Raw genomic sequence first — 22,231 nt, 5'->3', positions numbered from 1 at the left:
GTATCAAACCTCCACAGTTTAAATTACATTTAAAGTTATTGTAACGGAGATAAAACATTCACTCACTAGTTGTTTTGAGAACTTAGTCCACAAAATCATAAAACAATTTATTACAAGAATCAGCAAACATCAATAACCTTGATTAACGTAGCATTTATTATGTTTTGTTTTGTCTAACCGAAGCCCAATAGAAGTTCTGGGGATACCAAATAGCTGACAATCATGTTATCATTATTGTTTACCAGTTTCAGTCCAGTTGCTGTGTCAAAGTGGTCTGGTTGTGTTTTATGATTCGATAAGTGGTTAGAGGAGTATAAGAGTGATACACGTAGTACAAATATCGGCTACAACAGAAAGTTTTCCACAGGTCTGAACCTTACCCTCTCGTGCCGTGGCGGTAGTAGCGCAGGAACTAACATCCGAAAGCGACCAATCGTTTAGGGAGTAGACATACTTGTCGTGTTTACCTGATGTGGTATCGGATAGCCAGGATTGCCCCCGAAAGTTCCCGCACCTTGTCCACGCAGTGGGGCGCCGATCGCGTTCGGCACTGACACCATTAACAGTGATAACCTATCGCCTTATCTGACCCTTGAGCAGCAGAGTACGAGTACAGTGACAGTGAACAGTGTGCGGTGTGTTGTACGTGTCGGTGCCAGTGCCAGTGCCAGTGACGGTGCTAGTGTCAGTGTCTGGTGCTGTGGATGGCCTTGTGTAACAGAGTTTTATGGTATTGTTTACAAAATACCATTGTCCATATCATTTATTCTGGCGCGATGTTTTATATTCAAAGGTGGAGTTTAATTTGCAGGCGATACTGAAATGTGTTGTAACGCGTCTCTGTTCGTGCTGTTCTTAGCCAGGTCTAATGCACGGCTCTGTTCACTCAAGTACAATGTAACGCGTTCTTGTTCACTCAAGTACACTCAAGTCAATGTAACGCGTCTCTGTTCGTGCTGTTCTTAGCCAGGTCTAATGTCTCTGTCAACTCAAGTACAATGTCTTCTTAGCCAGGTCTAATGTATCTGTACGGTAACGCGTCTGTTCGTGCTTTCTTAGCCAGGTCTAATGCACGGCTCTGTCATCAAGTACAATGTAACGCGTCTCTGTTCGTGCTGTCTTAGCCAGGTCTAATGCACGGCTCCTGTCACTCAGTACAATGTAACGCGTCTCTGTTCGTGTGTTCTTAGCCAGGTCTAATGTACGGCTCTGTCACTCAAGTACAATGTAACGCGTCTCTGTTCGTGCTTGTTTCTTAGCCAGGTCTAATGTACGCTCTGTCACTCAAGTACAATGTAACGCGTCTCTGGTTCGTGCTGTTCTTAGCCAGGTCTAATGTACGGCTCTGTTCACTCAAGTACAATGTAACGCGTCTCTGTTCGTGCTGTTCTTAGCCAGGTCTAATGCACGGCTCTGTTCACTCAAGTACAATGTAAACGCGTCTCTGTTCGTGCTGTTCTTAGCCAGGTCTAATGCACGGCTCTGTTCACTCAAGTACAATGTAACGCGTCTCTGTTCGTGCTGTTCTTAGCCAGGTCTTATGTACGGCTCTGTCCACTCAAGTACAATGTAACGCGTCTCTGTTCGTGCTGTTCTTAGCCAGGTCTAATGTACGGCTCTGTCACTTCAAGTACAATGTAACGCGTCTCTGTTCGTGCTGTTCTTAGCCAGGTCTAATGTACGGCTCTGTCACTCAAGTACAATGTAACGCGTCTCTGTTCGTGCTGTTCTTAGCCAGGTCTAATGCACGGCTCTGTTCACTCAAGTACAATGTAACGCGTCTCTGTTCGTGCTGTTCTTAGCCAGGTCTAATGGCACGGCTCTGTTCACTCAAGTACAATGTAACGCGTCTCTGTTCGTGCTGTTCTTAGCCAGGTCTAATGTACGGCTCTGTCACTCAAGTACAATGTAACGCGTCTCTGTTCGTGCTGTTCTTAGCCAGGTCTAATGTACGGCTCTGTCACTCAAGTACAATGTAACGCGTCTCTGTTCGTGCTGTTCTTAGCCAGGTCTAATGCACGGCTCTGTCACTCAAGTACAATGTAACGCGTCTCTGTTCGTGCTGTTCTTAGCCAGGTCTAATGCACGGCTCTGTTCACTCAAGTACAATGTAACGCGTCTCTGTTCGTTGCTGTTCTTAGCCAGGTCTAATGCACGGCTCTGTTCACTCAAGTACAATGTAACGCGTCTCTGTTCGTGCTGTTCTTAGCCAGGTCTAATGCACGGCTCTGTCACTCAAGTACAATGTAACGCGTCTCTGTTCGTGCTGTTCTTAGCCAGGTCTAATGCACGGCTCTGTCACTCAAGTACAATGTAACGCGTCTCTGTTCGTGCTGTTCTTAGCCAGGTCTAATGCACGGCTCTGTTCACTCAAGTACAATGTAACGCGTCTCTGTTCGTGCTGTTCTTAGCCAGGTCTAATGCACGGCTCTGTTCACTCAAGTACAATGTAACGCGTCTCTGTTCGTGCTGTTCTTAGCCAGGTCTAATGCACGGCTCTGTTCACTCAAGTACAATGTAACGCGTCTCTGTTCGTGCTGTTCTTAGCCAGGTCTAATGCACGGGCTCTGTCACTCAAGTACAATGTAACGCGTCTCTGTTCGTGCTGTTCTTAGCCAGGTCTAATGTACGGCTCTGTCACTCAAGTACAATGTAAATGTAACGCGTCTCTGTTCGTGCTGTTCTTAGCCAGGTCTAATGCACGGCTCTGTCACTCAAGTACAATGTAACGCGTCTCTGTTCGTGCTGTTCTTAGCCAGGTCTAATGCACGGCTCTGTCACTCAAGTACAATGTAACGCGTCTCTGTTCGTGCTGTTCTTAGCCAGGTCTAATGCACGGCTCTGTCACTCAAGTACAATGTTAACGCGTCTCTGTTCGTGCTGTTCTTAGCCAGGTCTAATGCACGGCTCTGTCACTCAAGTACAATGTAACCGCGTCTCTGTTCGTGCTGTTCTTAGCCAGGTCTAATGCACGGCTCTGTTCACTCAAGTACAATGTAACGCGTCTCTGTTCGTGCTGTTCTTAGCAGGTCTAATGTACGGCTCTGTCACTCAAGTACAATGTAACGCGTCTCTGTTCGTGCTGTTCTTAGCCAGGTCTAATGTACGGCTCTGTCACTCAAGTACAATGTAACGCGTCTCTGTTCGTGCTGTTCTTAGCCAGGTCTAATGTACGGCTCTGTCACTCAAGTACAATGTAACGCGTCTCTGTTCGTGCTGTTCTTAGCCAGGTCTAATGTACGGTTCTGTCACTCAAGTACAATGTAACGCGTCTCTGTTCGTGCTGTTCTTAGCCAGGTCTAATGTACGGCTCTGTCACTCAAGTACAATGTAACGCGTCTCTGTTCGTGCTGTTCTTAGCCAGGTCTAATGCACGGCTCTGTCACTCAAGTACAATGTAACGCGTCTCTGTTCGTGCTGTTCTTAGCCAGGTCTAATGTACGGCTCTGTCACTCAAGTACAATGTAACGCGTCTCTGTTCGTGCTGTTCTTAGCCAGGTCTAATGTACGGCTCTGTCACTCAAGTACAATGTAACGCGTCTCTGTTCGTGCTGTTCTTAGCCAGGTCTAATGTACGGCTCTGTCACTCAAGTACAATGTAACGCGTCTCTGTTCGTGCTGTTCTTAGCCAGGTCTAATGCACGGCTCTGTCACTCAAGTACAATGTAACGCGTCTCTGTTCGTGCTGTTCTTAGCCAGGTCTAATGTACGGCTCTGTCACTCAAGTACAATGTAACGCGTCTCTGTTCGTGCTGTTCTTAGCCAGGTCTAATGTACGGCTCTGTCACTCAAGTACAATGTAACGCGTCTCTGTTCGTGCTGTTCTTAGCCAGGTCTAATGTACGGCTCTGTCACTCAAGTACAATGTAACGCGTCTCTGTTCGTGCTGTTCTTAGCCAGGTCTAATGTACGGCTCTGTCACTCAAGTACAATGTAACGCGTCTCTGTTCGTGCTGTTCTTAGCCAGGTCTAATGCACGGCTCTGTCACTCAAGTACAATGTAACGCGTCTCTGTTCGTGCTGTTCTTAGCCAGGTCTAATGCACGGCTCTGTCACTCAAGTACAATGTAACGCGTCTCTGTTCGTGCTGTTCTTAGCCAGGTCTAATGTACGGCTCTGTCACTCAAGTACAATGTGACCGGATCGTATTGTGTGCACGTACTGTATATTTGTTAGGGTTTAGTATTTATTTTTACTGCGACAATAACTACATTTTAAATATTTTTGTCACAAATATATCAAAATGAAGAGGAGAAGGAGAGATTTACTATATATTTCATTATTCCTCTAATTAGCTAGTTTCTTTCATTTTAAACAATTTAATCCGATTGTTGTTTTCTAAATATGAATTATTTTATACATAATTGGATAGCATTGTCATACTTGTTATCAAGATACAATGTTTTAATCTATGACGTTACCCTTCAGTGTCACCCCGTACAATCCTGAGAGTTTACAAATAAGTAGTAACCAGCTCAGTGTTTCCATGTAAGAACATGGTAGTGTACAAACGGTAGTAAGGTGCTTGTATTTCACTTCTCGGTAACTTGCATCTTCCCTCCTCAGTACCGACAGTCGCCGCTCAGTGTTTCCATGTACAAGCATGGTAGTGTAGAAACGGTAGTAAGGTGCTTGTATGTGACTTCTCGGTAACTCGCATCTTCCCTCCTCAGTACCGACAGTCGCCGCTCAGTGTTTCCATGTACAAGCATGGTAGTGTAGAAACGGTAGTAAGGTGCTTGTATTTCACTTCTCGATAACTCGCATCTTCCCTCCTCAGTACCGACAGTCGCCGCTCAGTGTTTCCATGTACAAGCATGGTAGTGTAGAAACGGTAGTAAGGTGCTTGTATGTGACTTCTCGGTAACTCGCATCTTCCCTCCTCAGTACCGACAGTCGCCGCTCAGTGTTTCCATGTACAAGCATGGTAGTGTAGAAACGGTAGTAAGGTGCTTGTATGTGACTTCTCGGTAACTCGCATCTTCCCTCCTCAGTACCGACAGTCGCCGCTCAGTGTTTCCATGTACAAGCATGGTAGTGTAGAAACGGTAGTAAGGTGCTTGTATGTGACTTCTCGGTAACTCGCATCTTCCCTCCTCAGTACCGACAGTCGCCGCTCAGTGTTTCCATGTACAAGCATGGTAGTGTAGAAACGGTAGTAAGGTGCTTGTATGTGACTTCTCGGTAACTCGCATCTTCCCTCCTCAGTACCGACGACGCGGCGGTTTGTTCATTCCTGCGCCCTTAATCTGATTGAGTCTAACAAGCGAGACCTACCAATTGACACCAATGAAAGATAGAGCTCATGTCGTCTGTAAACACGGGCCTTACATTTACTACTCATTGTACCCTCGGTCAAGGCTGACATTGGTAATAATGTAGATAATATCTGTCTAGAAACGCACTTCATACTTTTCTGTTAAGAAAATTGTATAATACAAAATATTATTGCGCGTAATATTTTCACGTAATTGCAACAGCTATAGTGATGAAAATGGTAAAAATGTGCATTAATTTACTAAATCTGAGTCTCACCCTCATCCATAACTTTGTAACTTCAATATTCATACTAATTCTCATTCCGAATATTCCCTACTCTTTCTCCAGTGTCAGTGAGCCCATCTATACTGTAGAATGGTTCTGCAATCATGCAAGTTTCAGACAGAGATGCTGTTTACTCTCGACTGGTTGTACGCCTGTAATATGGGATATAGTACAGAGATTTCTCATACAGTATCTCACTCTTAGTGATCCACAGAACTTGATTGCACGATTGAACCAATATTTAATGTAAACAGTAATGATCCAACACAAAAATTTGCGATTTTATCACCTTTACTCGATTTGACTAATAAACGAACATGTTACCCTATATATCTACATATATCAATTTAAAATTTGTTTTACGACTAAAGCTTTTAAAATGATCTACTGACTAAACAATCAGTTGTTGATCAATGAATTTGGTATGACGTAAAGTTGGCTGCATCCAAATAGACATCGGTTACAGACCGAACTATTCAGCATGAAGCATAGTGGGGGGGGGGGGGAGGATGATACGCTCCCATACACTGAACCCTATGGTTCAAGTGTTTACGCTCTACTCCACAGTTCATGCGCCACTGACAATACAAGTAGACATCGATTACAGACCGAACTATTCAGCATGAAGCATAGTGGGGGGGGGGGAGGAGGATGATACGCTCCCATACACTGAACCCCATGGTTCAAGTGTTTACGCTCTACTCCACAGTTCATGCGCCACTGACAATACGAGTAGACATCGGTTACAGACCGAACTATTCAGCATGAAGCATAGTGGGGGGGGGGGGGATGATACGCTCCCATACACTGAACCCCGTGGTTCAAGTGTTTACGCTCTACTCCAAAGTTCGTGCGCCACTTACAATACAAGTTGACCCGCCTGTGAGAGTTGAACAGTACCACTTTTCTTTTGGACTGTACAGCGTATTTATATTTTTCAATTTATTTGTTTATTAAGTAGCGTCTTCAAGTGTGTAATGTAATTGGTACCGCGCGCGGCATAACCAGAGACCCGAGCGTGTACAAGGTACGAGGAGAACATTACAGTCTGGAGTATTACTGACACAATTAACATTTCCTTTCACTCTGGTACAGTGTATTTTCTTGTTGAAATTAAAACACGTGTAATAATTGATACATTTCTGTGTTTAATTCATATATTCACACATTAAAGCTTGTCCAGGTAATTCTTCCAACTCTGTATATGTAGCCTATCTTTATAAATAGCCAATTAAATTGTAGAGATTTGCATTACTACGACTCTTGGTTGCCCTGCGAGGTGTAGGCAGGGCCGCATTCAGCTTTCGTGAGCCCCGCCATGTCCTGCTGCCCGAGGCCCGGGCCCCGGTAGAATTGTCTGAATAAGCCGGTTTGAGATGGGGCCTGGCTATAGATTATCTCACTAGGTATCTAGCAAGAACGTAGCCAGGAACAGATTTTCTTTTGCAGGGGGGGGGGTGTCCAGATAACTGATATTCTCCCCTAGTAGACAGAGAGTGAGGCCCCATTTTGTCCCTTAAAACTTTTTGTCCCCTTTTCTTGTTGAGAACGATTCTTAGCAGTACATGTCTAACTATTAAAAAAGTAACTTAAAAATTTGGAAATTTGGGGGGTGGGAGTTCCGGACCCCTTGGACCCTCTCGCTGGCTACGCCCTTGGCATCTAGTAATAATTATTGGTACACACTTGGGGTATCAATGAACACATGATGTTAATGTGGACTTTGGCTTTGCTTGGCGTCGATCAGTCTCTGTTGTGTCTGTCGTGCGCGGGTTGTGGACCTTGCGTGCATCCCCAACACTAGAGGAATAAAATAAACATTTTGTTGGACTTTCAAATAGTTAACTTTGTATTTTACGAGTTTACCATTGTGCTAACACGGTCGAGTGAATCGAATTCAAACAATTCTCACTTCATTCCATTCCTATAATCTTTTAAAATCTTCTTTATTTTATAATATAAATATATTGAACAAAAGTACAGTCCGTGTCTTAGTCTCTTGTAAGCTGAGTGTTTAATTGAATTTGTCAACATTCACATTCACGTCCTGTTTAAATAAAGCATTAAAGAAAACAGATAATCATCTTAATTTGGTTATAAAATTTTAGGGCATTGAATTTAGGGATTTCTGACATGTAGACGACTTAACAGCTGAAATGATTTTTAAAAATATATCATATATATGTTTTGTCATGTTCAACTTGAATAATGCTGCAATATGTAATTCATATTCAGAATATCACAATCACACAATAACTTTTTTTGGATTTCTTCATGTACTTATTTCTCTAAACATTGACATAATCTACAAATCCAAAACAAACTTTAACTGTCATAACGTACAATAGTTTGCACTTTGAACTCCCTAGTCTGTGTCGAGAGTGTAGTATAGTGTAGATAGGCCGAGACAGTAGAGCTCTGTATGGGCCCCCGGACACAGAGACCCCGTTGTGTGTCAGATAGTGCCGGTGCAGGCCTACCTACAGTAAGATGTTGGATGGCCAGCGCTGCTGTGTCAGACAGGTAAGGGGCGGAATGTTTACGAGCTACATCCAGATCATTCCGGTTAATGGAGTTTTGTGTTTACAGTTCACCAGCTTTGATCTGCTTCGACCGTTCTGACATCAGTGTTTTGATCAGGTCAGGTCCGTCTCGCTCACTTCTCATCCATTAACGTAGTTTAGTGACTCTGTTATCTGAATCCTTAGTGACCACACTCAGTTGCATACTACTGTGTCCATATGGCTACACTGGGATGTTATAGATCTTAACAAATAACCCTTATCACTAAATATATTCTTCGGGACAGTGTAAACCTGTATTTATCATTATACCATTCAACATTACAGGGATAATTGTGACATATTTGAAATAACAAATCGATGTTGGTTAACAACAAAAATCTAATCAACAGTATTTCCAAAATTTATTTTTGATTGCTGCACGTTTCTGAAAAAAGAAGAACTTATTTAAATAGTTTTTATATATACACTTCTGTTGCAATCACGGTAATATAAAACATCTTAGCTTCCTTCGTGTTTTCCCTTTTTCGCAGCTGAACACATCCTCCGGCCTTGGCTGTTCTTAAGACCTTACAATCCGTTTTCTTGGGTAAATTATTTTTGAATTTTTAAGGAAAATTGTAGCTATACCCCTTTAAAATACTTTCTAAAAGCAGGAAAATAAAAATTGTTTGATAATTCCTCGAGAAAATGTAAGAATTTGAAGCCAATAATAATCGGGACCTAAGAAAAACGGCCGAAGGTAAGGACGTAACAATTTTGCAGTAACAAATGACATGTTCTTCTAGTCTAGGCTTTTGACTGTATGCATCATGCGACACTGTTGAACCAGTTACGGACTAGTGGTATTAGGGGTTTGCCATATGATTGGTTCTCGTCGTATCTTAAAGATAGAGAAGAATGCGAGCGGATTTCGGATGCTTAATCGAACAGGGTCAAGGTGCTGTATGGTCTCCCTCAGGGATCAATATTATTGACAGTTCTCTTCATCATAGGTGGTACAATATGCTGATGACACGACTCTGTGTCTAAAAGTGATCTTGAGGTTAAACCATTTATCGACTAAAATTCGTGCATAAAATATTTCTCAAGGCTCAATTGGAAAAAAAAACAGCTTAAAATCAATCTCAATAAATTTATGCCTTCTGCATCTACAAGAGTGATGTCCCGCGGTGGTTATGATGGACGATGTTGTCTTGCTAGAAGCCGAATCCGTTAAGTTCCCTGAAATATACCTCGATCGAGGGCTGATATACGACGTTTACATTGACAGTGTCTGCTCAACGGTCACTTCTGGCATTTATGTTTTCGCAACCTCGCAACATTTTGTTCTCTTGATCATTATAAAAGTACTTTGATCTGATACATTCACATTTGACTTGCGGCTTGAGATTGTGGGGCAGCTGTTCTAAATACAAACTCGAAAGACTATTTAGAGCTCAGAAGAAAGCTGTCAGAATTCTTTACAAACTGAATCTTAGAGTCCTGCAAAGAAGCCTTCAAGGAGTTTGGGTTGTTAACTTTACTTACTCTGTCTCTATATTTTTAACGTTGCCCTATAATATACTGGTCAAAGTCAGTGACGTCCACACAGGTAAGACTAGAGGCACGAACAACTTTCGTATTGCACAACATAAAACGACAGCATTTGAACACTTGTCGTTACAAGTTGACGTAAAGTCAGTGACGTCCACAGAGGTAAGACTAGAGGCACGAACAACTTTCGTATTGCACAACATAAAACGACAGCATTTGAACATTTGTCGTTACAAGTTGACGTAAAGTCAGTGACGTCCACAGAGGTAAGACTAGAGGCACGAACAACTTTCGTATTGCACAACATAAAACGACAGCATTTGAACACTTGTCGTTACAAGTTGACGTAAAGTCAGTGACGTCCACAGAGGTAAGACTAGAGGCACGAACAACTTTCGTATTGCACAACATAAAACGACAGCATTTGAACACTTGTCGTTACAAGTTGACGTAAAGTCAGTGACGTCCACAGAGGTAAGACTAGAGGCACGAACAACTTTCGTATTGCACAACATAAAACGACAGCATTTGAACACTTGTCGTTACAAGTTGACGTAAAGTCAGTGACGTCCACAGAGGTAAGACTAGAGGCACGAACAACTTTCGTATTGCACAACATAAAACGACAGCATTTGAACACTTGTCGTTACAAGTTGACGTAAAGTCAGTGACGTCCACAGAGGTAAGACTAGAGGCACGAACAACTTTCGTATTGCACAACATAAAACGACAGCATTTGAACACTTGTCGTTACAAGTTGACGTAAAGTCAGTGACGTCCACAGAGGTAAGACTAGAGGCACGAACAACTTTCGTATTGCACAACATAAAACGACAGCATTTGAACACTTGTCGTTACAAGTTGACGTAAAGTCAGTGACGTCCACAGAGGTAAGACTAGAGGCACGAACAACTTTCGTATTGCACAACATAAAACGACAGCATTTGAACACTTGTCGTTACAAGTTGACGTAAAGTCAGTGACGTCCACAGAGGTAAGACTAGAGGCACGAACAACTTTCGTATTGCACAACATAAAACGACAGCATTTGAACACTTGTCGTTACAAGTTGACGTAAAGTCAGTGACGTCCACAGAGGTAAGACTAGAGGCACGAACAACTTTCGTATTGCACAACATAAAACGACAGCATTTGAACACTTGTCGTTACAAGTTGACGTAAAGTCAGTGACGTCCACACAGGTAAGACTAGAGGCACGAACAACTTTCGTATTGCACAACATAAAACGACAGCATTTGAACACTTGTCGTTACAAGTTGACGTAAAGTCAGTGACGTCCACAGAGGTAAGACTAGAGGCACGAACAACTTTCGTATTGCACAACATAAAACGACAGCATTTGAACACTTGTCGTTACAAGTTGACGTAAAGTCAGTGACGTCCACAGAGGTAAGACTAGAGGCACGAACAACTTTCGTATTGCACAACATAAAACGACAGCATTTGAACACTTGTCGTTACAAGTTGACGTAAAGTCAGTGACGTCCACACAGGTAAGACTAGAGGCACGAACAACTTTCGTATTGCACAACATAAAACGACAGCATTTGAACACTTGTCGTTACAAGTTGACGTAAAGTCAGTGACGTCCACAGAGGTAAGACTAGAGGCACGAACAACTTTCGTATTGCACAACATAAAACGACAGCATTTGAACACTTGTCGTTACAAGTTGACGTAAAGTCAGTGACGTCCACACAGGTAAGACTAGAGGCACGAACAACTTTCGTATTGCACAACATAAAACGACAGCATTTGAACACTTGTCGTTACAAGTTGACGTAAAGTCAGTGACGTCCACAGAGGTAAGACTAGAGGCACGAACAACTTTCGTATTGCACAACATAAAACGACAGCATTTGAACACTTGTCGTTACAAGTTGACGTAAAGTCAGTGACGTCCACAGAGGTAAGACTAGAGGCACGAACAACTTTCGTATTGCACAACATAAAACGACAGCATTTTAACACTTGTCGTTACAAGTTGACGTAAAGTCAGTGACGTCCACAGAGGTAAGACTAGAGGCACGAACAACTTTCGTATTGCACAACATAAAACGACAGCATTTTGAACACTTGTCGTTACAAGTTGACGTAAAGTCAGTGACGTCCACAGAGGTAAGACTAGAGGCACGAACAACTTTCGTATTGCACAACATAAAACGACAGCATTTGAACACTTGTCGTTACAAGTTGACGTAAAGTCAGTGACGTCCACAGAGGTAAGACTAGAGGCACGAACAACTTTCGTATTGCACAACATAAAACGACAGCATTTGAACACTTGTCGTTACAAGTTGACGTAAAGTCAGTGACGTCCACAGAGGTAAGACTAGAGGCACGAACAACTTTCGTATTGCACAACATAAAACGACAGCATTTGAACACTTGTCGTTACAAGTTGACGTAAAGTCAGTGACGTCCACAGAGGTAAGACTAGAGGCACGAACAACTTTCGTATTGCACAACATAAAACGACAGCATTTGAACACTTGTCGTGTAACTCATAAACCAACTACCGAGGAGTTAGAGCTCATTAAACATTTAAATGAGCCTAACAATTCAAAACTCGCTTAAACACCTCCTAATGTCAAAGGCGTTTTAGTCCGTTGAACATTTCATGTCGGGTCGTTGGGATGAAACCTATTGAGAAATAAGAATAAAAACCCCCCGTTCTGTTATTCAATTGATTGATTGATTAAGCTCTTTATTATTACAAGTAAAGTTAATTAATAGTTAGTTAATTGCATATTTATATAATTGTAGAGTGTATATGGTCATAAATGTACATTATGCATACAAAATAATTACGTTATTCCCTGGCACTTATTTTTTATACATATTGTAAACAAATTACATTTGTATCTTCAGACAGTATTATTTATGTCTTATGACAAAATTATCTAAATTTATCACTTCAAATTTTTGTATTTCCTCTTGGAGAAATCAAACAATTGTTTCATCTACAACTTATCTTAAAGAGGCATGACTTGAAAACAAATAAAATCTTAACCAATAACAGATTGCACAATCTTATCCACCTTCACTTTATCTTTCCAAAGCTTAACGTTCTTCCCACAGAGCTGAATTAATTCCAAATATTTCCTCCATGTTATTATTAATATTCGACTAAAACATTATGTTGCTTCAGTTTATCTTCAATTTCAGTTACTTAAGTGGGAATAGAATGACACATTAAAGATATTGTATTTTCTTGTTTTCTTCATAATTATGTATTAATTATCCCTCACGTTTGACTATTTATACTTTTCTCTGTTAATATTTCAGTTACTTAAGTGGGAATAGAATGACACATTAAAGATGTTGTATTTTCTTGTTGTCTTCATAATTATGTATTAATTATCCCTCACGTTTGACTATTTATACTTTTCTCTGTTAATATTTCAGTTACTTAAGTGGGAATAGAATGACACATTAAAGATATTGTATTTTCTTGTTGTCTTCATAATTATGTATTAATTATCCCTCACGTTTGACTATTTATACTTTTCTCTGTTAATATTTCAGTTACTTAAGTGGGAATAGAATGACACATTAAAGATATTGTATTTTCTTGTTGTCTTCATAATTATGTATTAATTATCCCTCACGTTTGACTATTTATACTTTTCTCTGTTAATATTTCAGTTACTTAAGTGGGAATAGAATGACACATTAAAGATATTGTATTTTCTTGTTGTCTTCATAATTATGTATTAATTATCCCTCACGTTTGACTATTTATACTTTTCTCTGTTAATATTTCAGTCACTTAAGTGGGAATAGAATGACACATTAAATATATTGTATTTTCTTGTTGTCTTCATAATTATGTATTAATTATCCCTCACGTTTGACTATTTATACTTTTCTCTGTTAATATTTCAGAAACTTTTTTATTTCAGTATTCCTTCAAAAGTTACGTTGTTGAGTATTGAACGTGTTTAGTTTAGCACAACTCTAAGAAGCAAGATATATTGAGCTGTTACGATCTTATAGTTTCTTCTGGTAATTGAGAGTTGAAGGGGTAACTGCACCGGTTAACACATACACGAGTATATTGTGGAGTTGTACAAGGCCATCCTGCACCAGTTAGAACGGTGAGTGAGTAGAACTGGTCCTGGTTGTGGACAATGCTGACGAGGACGTTCTCAGTGTTGTGAAGTACGGTCTGTAGACACGAGTATGAGTGCGGGCAGCAGCACGCCGCGCACTCCCCGCAGTGTGAGATCCACGCTGCAGCGAGCAGTGTTCGGCGCCGCGGACAGCAGCCTGCTCAGCCTAGAGTCCTTGCCGCTCACGGAGGGAGGGTTCCGCCCCAGACCCAGCTACGGCAGCATCTTCAGCTACTACCACATGCTGAGGCGTGGCTCGGTCCTCGGCAGCAACAAGGTACTGTGGCAGTCTCTCTCTGCCGGACATGTCCTCATACTGGGCGTAAACATTGATCATTCTTTTCAGCGATATGTAAGAAATAGGAATACTACACTTTGACGCTACTCGAAGTGTAGGGTATCTTCTGTCAGCTCACCTACCGGCGCACAGTGGTTCCACATACAACTGTTCAATAGCTACTCCCTAGGTGGCCGTTGAGTATTGTCGAATTATCATTAGTGGCATTTGTTGACTAACTATCGATCGCTAACACTTCAATAAACTAATAAATACATCCTTAATCTGTTGTAATTTTTATAAATAAACCGTTTACAAAAAAGACACTAGGATATTTCAGTTCACGCAGGGTGGGTTAACTACCCCTCCGCCGCCGCTGTGATGCCGCGCTCTTACAGTATCTCCACTACTGCTCGGCACTCGCCCGCTCACTCTTTCCCCTGACCTGACCACTGCCACTTAGCGCCTAACCTCAAATCAAAACGCAAGCTCATTGCATACGTCATTGGCTACATAAGTCTGTTCAATTAATATTTTACGCTTATATCGGGTTACACACAAAAATACAATATACTTATAGTATAGGTAAGTAGCTGCAGTGTAAACAAACTGGCGCGAGCGAGACATGAGCCACACATCTGATAAAACGGAGACGAGGAGATGCTTGTTCCACTCCCCACTACTGGAGGAGCCCCTTCTGCGCGCGGCTGCTCAGATACGAGTATTTGCTCCTGCGCAGGTTTCTTTGCGAGTGGTTTGTCTATAACTATGTTACTGAAAATTCAAATATTAGTTACCGTACACATTTACTGAGTAAGCCCGTCGTTCTCTTTCGTTTGTCTGTCTGTTCTATTTTGTTGTCAGTAATCAGGGGCTGTTCGTTTGTCTCCTGTGGGGCCGTAGAACGAATTGAGTTATATGGCGTAATATTACTTGGGTTAATTGAGTTTTTTCGATTTTGCACAACGTAAATATTCATGTATTACAGAATTGACAGAATATTTAATAATGCGTTTTTGTCGTTTACTTTAATAGTAATGAACCTTTTAAATGTAATAACCAGTATGAAAGTAAGTGAAGACTAACATATATTATGTTAATATAAAACTTAGAATACAAGTTCATATTAACTGTAATGTATATGGTATCACACTGTGTAGTCATGGAAACCTACTCTGTAAAATTGTTAGAATAAGGTTAAGGAACAAGCTCTCAAACAGTGGAATAATCTCATGGTGATGCAGGGTTCACCTGTGAAGAAGATACCATTCCAAGGTTCCAGACCTGCACGGAGGAACCACAACTCTCCCTCGCCATTCTCAAATCCGAGGCCTAGATTTTCTGCCCCACAAACGAAAGGATGCCTCCAACGAATCCTTAGGGTTGCATCTTAAATGTTTGTTTCAATTCGTCCTACCCAATCGCAAATCCTTCATGAGAATTTTAGAAGTCAATTCAGTCATGACTTCAAATAAAACCTTAGAAACATGTTCAAATAACTACAATAATTTCAGACACATTCAAAACTACCTAACCGATGTTTTACATTTTAAACCAATAAATATGAATAGAACGATAAATATGGATAAACGAGAGGATAAACAAAGGCCTGGAAGTCAGAAGGTCCGATGTTTGTTGGTTAGGTTTGTATTTCCCCTGAGCTGTTATGGAGAGCTATTGCACGTCAGTGTTGGTCGTACTTATGCTGACTTTATGTAGAATACTTCGCAGGATCCGAGCGATTTACAATTAATTCGTCTGGCAAGCCAGTGGCTCAGGCAGCTTTGGTTCACCTGGCAACACATAAGGAATGTGCAGACGGCATAGGTTGTAGTGTTTGTTGGGACTGGACATCAATATTTCGCAGGATCCGAGCGATTTACAATTAATTCGTCTGGCAAGCCAGTGGCTCAGGCAGCTTTGGTTCACCTGGCAACACATAAGGAATGTGCAGACGGCATAGGTTGTAGTGTTTGTTGGGACTGGACATCAATACTTCGCAGGATCCGAGCGATTTACAATTAATTCGTCTGGCAAGCCAGTGGCTCAGGCAGCTTTGTTTCACCTGGCAACACATAAGGAATGTGCAGGCGGCATAGGTTGTAGTGTTTGTTGGGACTGGACATCAATACTTCGCAGGATCCGAGCGATTTACAATTAATTCGTCTGGCAAGCCAGTGGCTCAGGCAGCTTTGGTTCACCTGGCAACACATAAGGAATGTGCAGACGGCATAGGTTGTAGTGTTTGTTGGGACTGGACATCAATACTTCGCAGGATCCGAGCGATTTACAATTAATTCGTCTGGCAAGCCAGTGGCTCAGGCAGCTTTGGTTCACCTGGCAACACATAAGGAATGTGCAGACGGCATAGGTTGTAGTGTTTGTTGGGACTGGACATCAATACTTCGCAGGATCCGAGCGATTTACAATTAATTCGTCTGGCAAGCCAGTGGCTCAGGCAGCTTTGGTTCACCTGGCAACACATAAGGAATGTGCAGACGGCATAGGTTGTAGTGTTTGTTGGGACTGGACATCAATACTTCGCAGGATCCGAGCGATTTACAATTAATTCGTCTGGCAAGCCAGTGGCTCAGGCAGCTTTGGTTCACCTGGCAACACATAAGGAATGTGCAGACGGCATAGGTTGTAGTGTTTGTTGGGACTGGACATCAATACTTCGCAGGATCCGAGCGATTTACAATTAATTCGTCTGGCAAGCCAGTGGCTCAGGCAGCTTTGGTTCACCTGGCAACACATAAGGAATGTGCAGACGGCATAGGTTGTAGTGTTTGTTGGGACTGGACATCAATACTTCGCAGGATCCGAGCGATTTACAATTAATTCGTCTGGCAAGCCAGTGGCTCAGGCAGCTTTGGTTCACCTGGCAACACATAAGGAATGTGCAGACGGCATAGGTTGTAGTGTTTGTTGGGACTGGACATCAATACTTCGCAGGATCCGAGCGATTTACAATTAATTCGTCTGGCAAGCCAGTGGCTCAGGCAGCTTTGGTTCACCTGGCAACACATAAGGAATGTGCAGACGGCATAGGTTGTAGTGTTTGTTGGGACTGGACATCAATACTTCGCAGGATCCGAGCGATTTACAATTAATTCGTCTGGCAAGCCAGTGGCTCAGGCAGCTTTGGTTCACCTGGCAACACATAAGGAATGTGCAGACGGCATAGGTTGTAGTGTTTGTTGGGACTGGACATCAATACTTCGCAGGATCCGAGCGATTTACAATTAATTCGTCTGGCAAGCCAGTGGCTCAGGCAGCTTTGGTTCACCTGGCAACACATAAGGAATGTGCAGACGGCATAGGTTGCAGTGTTTGTTGGGACTGGACATCAAGTAAAAACAGTCATAAAGGTCATCCGATGTTGAGGCTTCAGTGAACTAGATGATCTGAGATACAGGAGATGGGTTTTACCAGTTCCCACAAGTCTTGCTGTTACCTCGCTGCGACGAGTGATCTTGTGGCTTACTCACCGATCCACTATTTGTTGAGTAAACTGTTTCGTAAGAGACAAATAATAGTCCGTTACACCTGATCCAGCTGATAATGGTTGTTAAATATTAATGGTTTGAGTGTGGCTGTAGAAGCGGAAGTGGGAGTGAGTGGTCTTCCATCAAAGTCTATATTTTCTCGACCCTCATAATTGTTTTCGATATTTTCAATCCAATTTTTAGTTTTAGAGGGTTTTAAACAAGGTTTTTTGCTATAAAAACCCATAACATTGGAAACCAAACACCAAAAGATAGCATCTGTATTGTACTGAGTTTTCACTGTATGATCAGTAGCAACGTTTGCGTAGAATGACAATTCCCAAGTCAACTGTTTGCACTGATTACAGATTTGTTGTCAAGTGATAACTCGAAACTCCATTCTTATCTGGCGTGTCTCTCAAGTCATTGTTTAGGGAAGTATCGGTCTTCAGTCCCACAGTTGACAATCATGTATGTCGGTGTTCAGTAACACGTGTGTTGATTACTGTGTGAGCTAACATCATACCAGTGTTGTGTTTATATCCAGGTATATTTTAATTTAAACATCGTTGTAAGGTGGTGGCCATTGTTTCAGTTTTCTATGATCGTGCAGTTTGATGTAATCTTGATTGATTGCGTGAAATAAAAAGATACGGTGATAATCTTAGTTATTAAGGCTATGTGGCCTGTTTACGCCTCGTCGAAACTTGCATACACCATTAATAGTTGTAGTTGGTGGGATTAGAATTCTTTGGTGCTGGAATCCAATTTTCAGAAACATCGCATATGTGAATCCTTAATCAGTACTATAACCCTCAGGAATTAATTTCTTTAAAGCACAAGTCATTAAAAATTGGCAAGGGTTTAAATTAAGAAGGTGGTTGAAAGTGTTATAATGGCGGTACTTTGATATTATCCAGAGGTAATTTTTTTGAAAGAGAATCTAACAAAAGTACACTTTCTAGAAATAGCAGACTATTTTCCGTACTGTGAGAATTACATGCCATTATGACCATCGGTTCATGTTTCTTACGTCCCAAAAGGAAGCGATGTCAGCGACACGGAGTCCACTCTGTCCCTATCTACTACTTGTTATTACGCTATATAAGTAGGTTATCATAAATATGTTACTAGTAGTAGCAAGGGTAAAGTTTACCTTTACGAGTGCTTACGTGATCTGAGCTAGAATTTGGTACTATCTTGAGGATCTTCTGTTTTTCGCCCGAAGTGCGAGTTCGTTCCTAAGGCGTTACCGAAGCCTGTACTACTTGTCAAACTTTTCGCAGATTGTCAAACTTTTCCGACGTCATATCACGTTGGACCATCAGGGACATGATCTGAGGTCGGACAATCACCGATCAGAAATGCCCCTGGCCATCAGTACAGGCTTCGGTAACACAATTTGTAAAGATAATGGCTCTCCAGCAAGGCTGAAGTCCTTCAACATTGTAATTGTGTCAACCGGCCGTGTAAACCTATGAAGTAAGATTTATTTGGATGAATGAAATTTTTTCCAATTCAGTATTGAGTGACAACCTACACATTCAGGGTGACGAGGATGAAATTGAGGGAGAAAAAAAGTATATATTCTCAGTATCTGCCATGCAATGATGTTAATAAGAATTTTAATGTTCACGGATTATTAGCTTAGAGCTGATTATTGGCCATATAAGGTGATATGAAGGGACATCAGGGCTTCGGATATTTGTCTTCGTTGTGTGTTACCGAAGGTATAATACTTTTGTTCTATTATAAGGATGGCAAATATCTGAGGAGTTATTCCTTTTCCTACTAGTCATTTATAGTGCAAACTTTTTTTATCAAAAAAGAACTGGCAAGTCCTAATATTTTAAAAGGGTTTAAATATATTTTGATAAGAATAGCACAAATTCTTATAGCTAGGTAACCTATAAACAATAAAATTGCCAATCAGCAACTAATCAAGATGTTTAGTTTAAAATCGTTTGACTAAAGATGAATCACCATTAAGGTAGAAATATTTTAAGGATTTTTGTGAAACAACACTTAAATTAATAATATATACGCCAATCTGTAGGAAAATGTATCAACTCCTCAAAATCGTGTAGTCTTTTCGTATTTTTGATAACTCTTGATAGAAAAGACCTAGACACTTAAAACTTGGTATACTGGTCCAAAGAAAAAAGATATAGATTTTGGGGATTCTGAGTAGTAGGTTCCTCTTTGTTCAAGAACGAAGCCTCGATTTTGGGGTCAAAAGGCAGTCCGCCTGCGCGTCTGTACCACAACTTTTAATAGTAGAGTCCCAAAGACATTAATGTTAGCAATAGGTTCCTCTTGGTGTAAGAAAGAAGCCAAGATTGTGATGTCAAAAGGCAGTCCGCCTGCGCGTCTGTACCACAACTTTTAATTGTAGAGTCCCAAAGACATTAATGTTAGCAATAGGTTCCTCTTGGTGTAAGAAAGAAGCCAAGATTGTGATGTCAAAAGGCAGTCCGCCTGCGCGTCTGTACCACAACTTTTAATTGTAGAGTCCCAAAGACATTAATGTTAGCAATAGGTTCCTCTTGGTGTAAGAAAGAAGCCAAGATTGTGATGTCAAAAGGCAGTCCGTCTGCGCGTCTGTACCACAACTTTTAATTGTAGAGTCCCAAAGACATTAATGTTAGCAATAGGTTCCTCTTGGTGTAAGAAAGAAGCCAAGATTTGTGATGTCAAAAGGCAGTCCGCCTGCGCGTCTGTACCACAACTTTTAATTGTAGAGTCCCAAAGACATTAATGTTAGCAATAGGTTCCTCTTGGTGTAAGAAAGAAGCCAAGATTGTGATGTCAAAAGGCAGTCCGCCTGCGCGTCTGTACCACAACTTTTAATAGTAGAGTCCCAAAGACATTAATGTTAGCAATAGGTTCCTCTTGGTGTAAGAAAGAAGCCAAGATTGTGATGTCAAAAGGCAGTCCGCCTGCGCGCGTCTGTACCACAACTTTTAATAGTAGAGTCCCAAAGACATTAATGTTAGCAATAGGTTCCTCTTGGTGTAAGAAAGAAGCCAAGATTGTGGTGTCAAACTGTTCGACAACTCTTTCCTTACGTTCTGTTGGATCCTTTGGTTTTTTGTTGTATAGTTCGATTATTATTTTAACTGTACCTCGTGTTTCACAGTATACTAAAGAACAGAAAATCTGTGAATTTATTTATTTAATTAATTAATTTAGTTGTGAAAGAGAGACCAGAAACAAATAGAAATTGCTCAATAGCGTGATTAGTAATTAGTTGTGGGTCGATAAGAGTGAAACAAACAAAGGCGAGGAAATGTTAACAAGTGAATGCGGTAACAGTAGCTGTTTGACAATGGTTCATGTATTATCGCTGTTTGACGCCAAGACTGGATTCTCTATTAGCGTCAATTAATTGCCAGATAACTCTGATAGTGTTATCAGTTATCAGCCATAATTACCTGTGCCCTTGCCACAGTCGGTCGGACATGGGGCGGCGGAAACAGTCCAAACAGGTAATTCTCTCACACTCTTTCACTGGCCAATGTGTGTTTGTGATATCGCACTAGAGCGTTACGCTGTGCTTCAGTTTTCAGTGTTTATTAAACATGTTTTAAAAACCTTACTGTAATATTGAATATTTTAGTTTGTTGTTGATGAAAGTATTGTAATACATGGCAATAACTCTCAAGCTTGTGTTCTTATACCATTTATACAAACCACTTTTTGGAAGTATGAAGCTTTTACTTGAAATGTTAATATATCGTTGCATATTCAACAATTCATATACTAATTGTTTTTCAAAATTGTAAGGAATAATAATATGTTAGGCTAATTGGTATTTATGTATTTTGAAATTATCTGACTTTTCTAAATTGTCTGTTAATTTTTATTGGAAATTTGTCGTACTCTTCGTACTACATACGTTACGTAAATCTGTAGAAATACCACAGTAAAAAATAAGAAAAACAAATCTATATTTAGCATATTTTATTTGTATCAACAAAACTCTGTATTTTTTGCGTAAAACACATTTTTATAAGCAGAAAGAACGTGTATAAGTACAAAAACACAATAAACACAAACAAAACTGATATGCTACTTAATCTTATTTCAAATTACTTTTGACTTCTTGTCATGTAACAATTTATGTTTTTTAGTAATAATAATCCATTTAAATAGAACCACAGTGTGTCAGTACAATATGATATACTGTAATAAGTACGGTAACATAGTATCTTTTAATAATTCTTTATGATCTGACACACACTTTGGTGAATAATGCCATGGCCACAGTCATATGTATTATAACGTCAACTAAAAATGAACACAAACATCCCATATAATTTAATATAAAAGTTGAATAAATTTAAAATTGAAGAAATAAATCCCAAATTAAAACAATATCCACCCAAAAGGTATTAAGTTTATTCTATAATATGCATCATATATGTCAATTGAGAAATTCAGAAGAAAGAAGACTGAAATTTTCAATGGGGCCCTCTTGAAAATTCCAGTCTTTGTTCTTCTGAATTGATTCAAAAATTAAACTGAAGTCAAATTTAATTTTTCATACTGACTGAAATATTTCCAAAATTTTTGTATTTGCCAACCATATGTTATTCTAATATTAATTTTAACAAACAATATGTAAATATTTATTGGTGGAGTTGCCTGAAGATGAAACCTTTGGTTTCGAAAGGCCTCGTTCAAAAAGAAAAAAACAAATTGGAAAAGTAGTGTTTTCATTAACAT

The 22,231-nt window shown here is 40.6% G+C and overlaps 1 protein-coding gene across 6 annotated transcripts in view; it reads left to right on the top strand.

The window, feature by feature from the left end:
- Nucleotides 1-270: 270 nt before the first annotated feature.
- Nucleotides 271-22,231, top strand: part of LOC124368384 (kinase D-interacting substrate of 220 kDa B) — a 149,931-nt gene continuing 127,970 nt past the window's right edge. For 3 of the 6 annotated variants that reach the window (XM_046825677.1, XM_046825675.1, XM_046825678.1), the window contains exon 1: nt 13,531-14,015. In XM_046825677.1, the coding sequence (XP_046681633.1) occupies nt 13,809-14,015 (207 nt within the window). In that variant the 5' untranslated portion in view covers nt 13,531-13,808. Of the gene's footprint in view, nt 731-13,528; nt 14,016-22,231 lie in introns of those variants that run through there. The other 3 variants (XM_046825672.1, XM_046825673.1, XM_046825674.1) reach the window with 3 other exon arrangements.

This window comes from Homalodisca vitripennis, chromosome 8 (assembly GCF_021130785.1).
Source record: "Homalodisca vitripennis isolate AUS2020 chromosome 8, UT_GWSS_2.1, whole genome shotgun sequence".
Taxonomy (NCBI): Eukaryota; Metazoa; Arthropoda; class Insecta; order Hemiptera; family Cicadellidae; genus Homalodisca; species Homalodisca vitripennis.
Note: the sequence above shows the minus strand (reverse complement) of the source record. Positions and strands in the feature narration are given on the sequence as shown.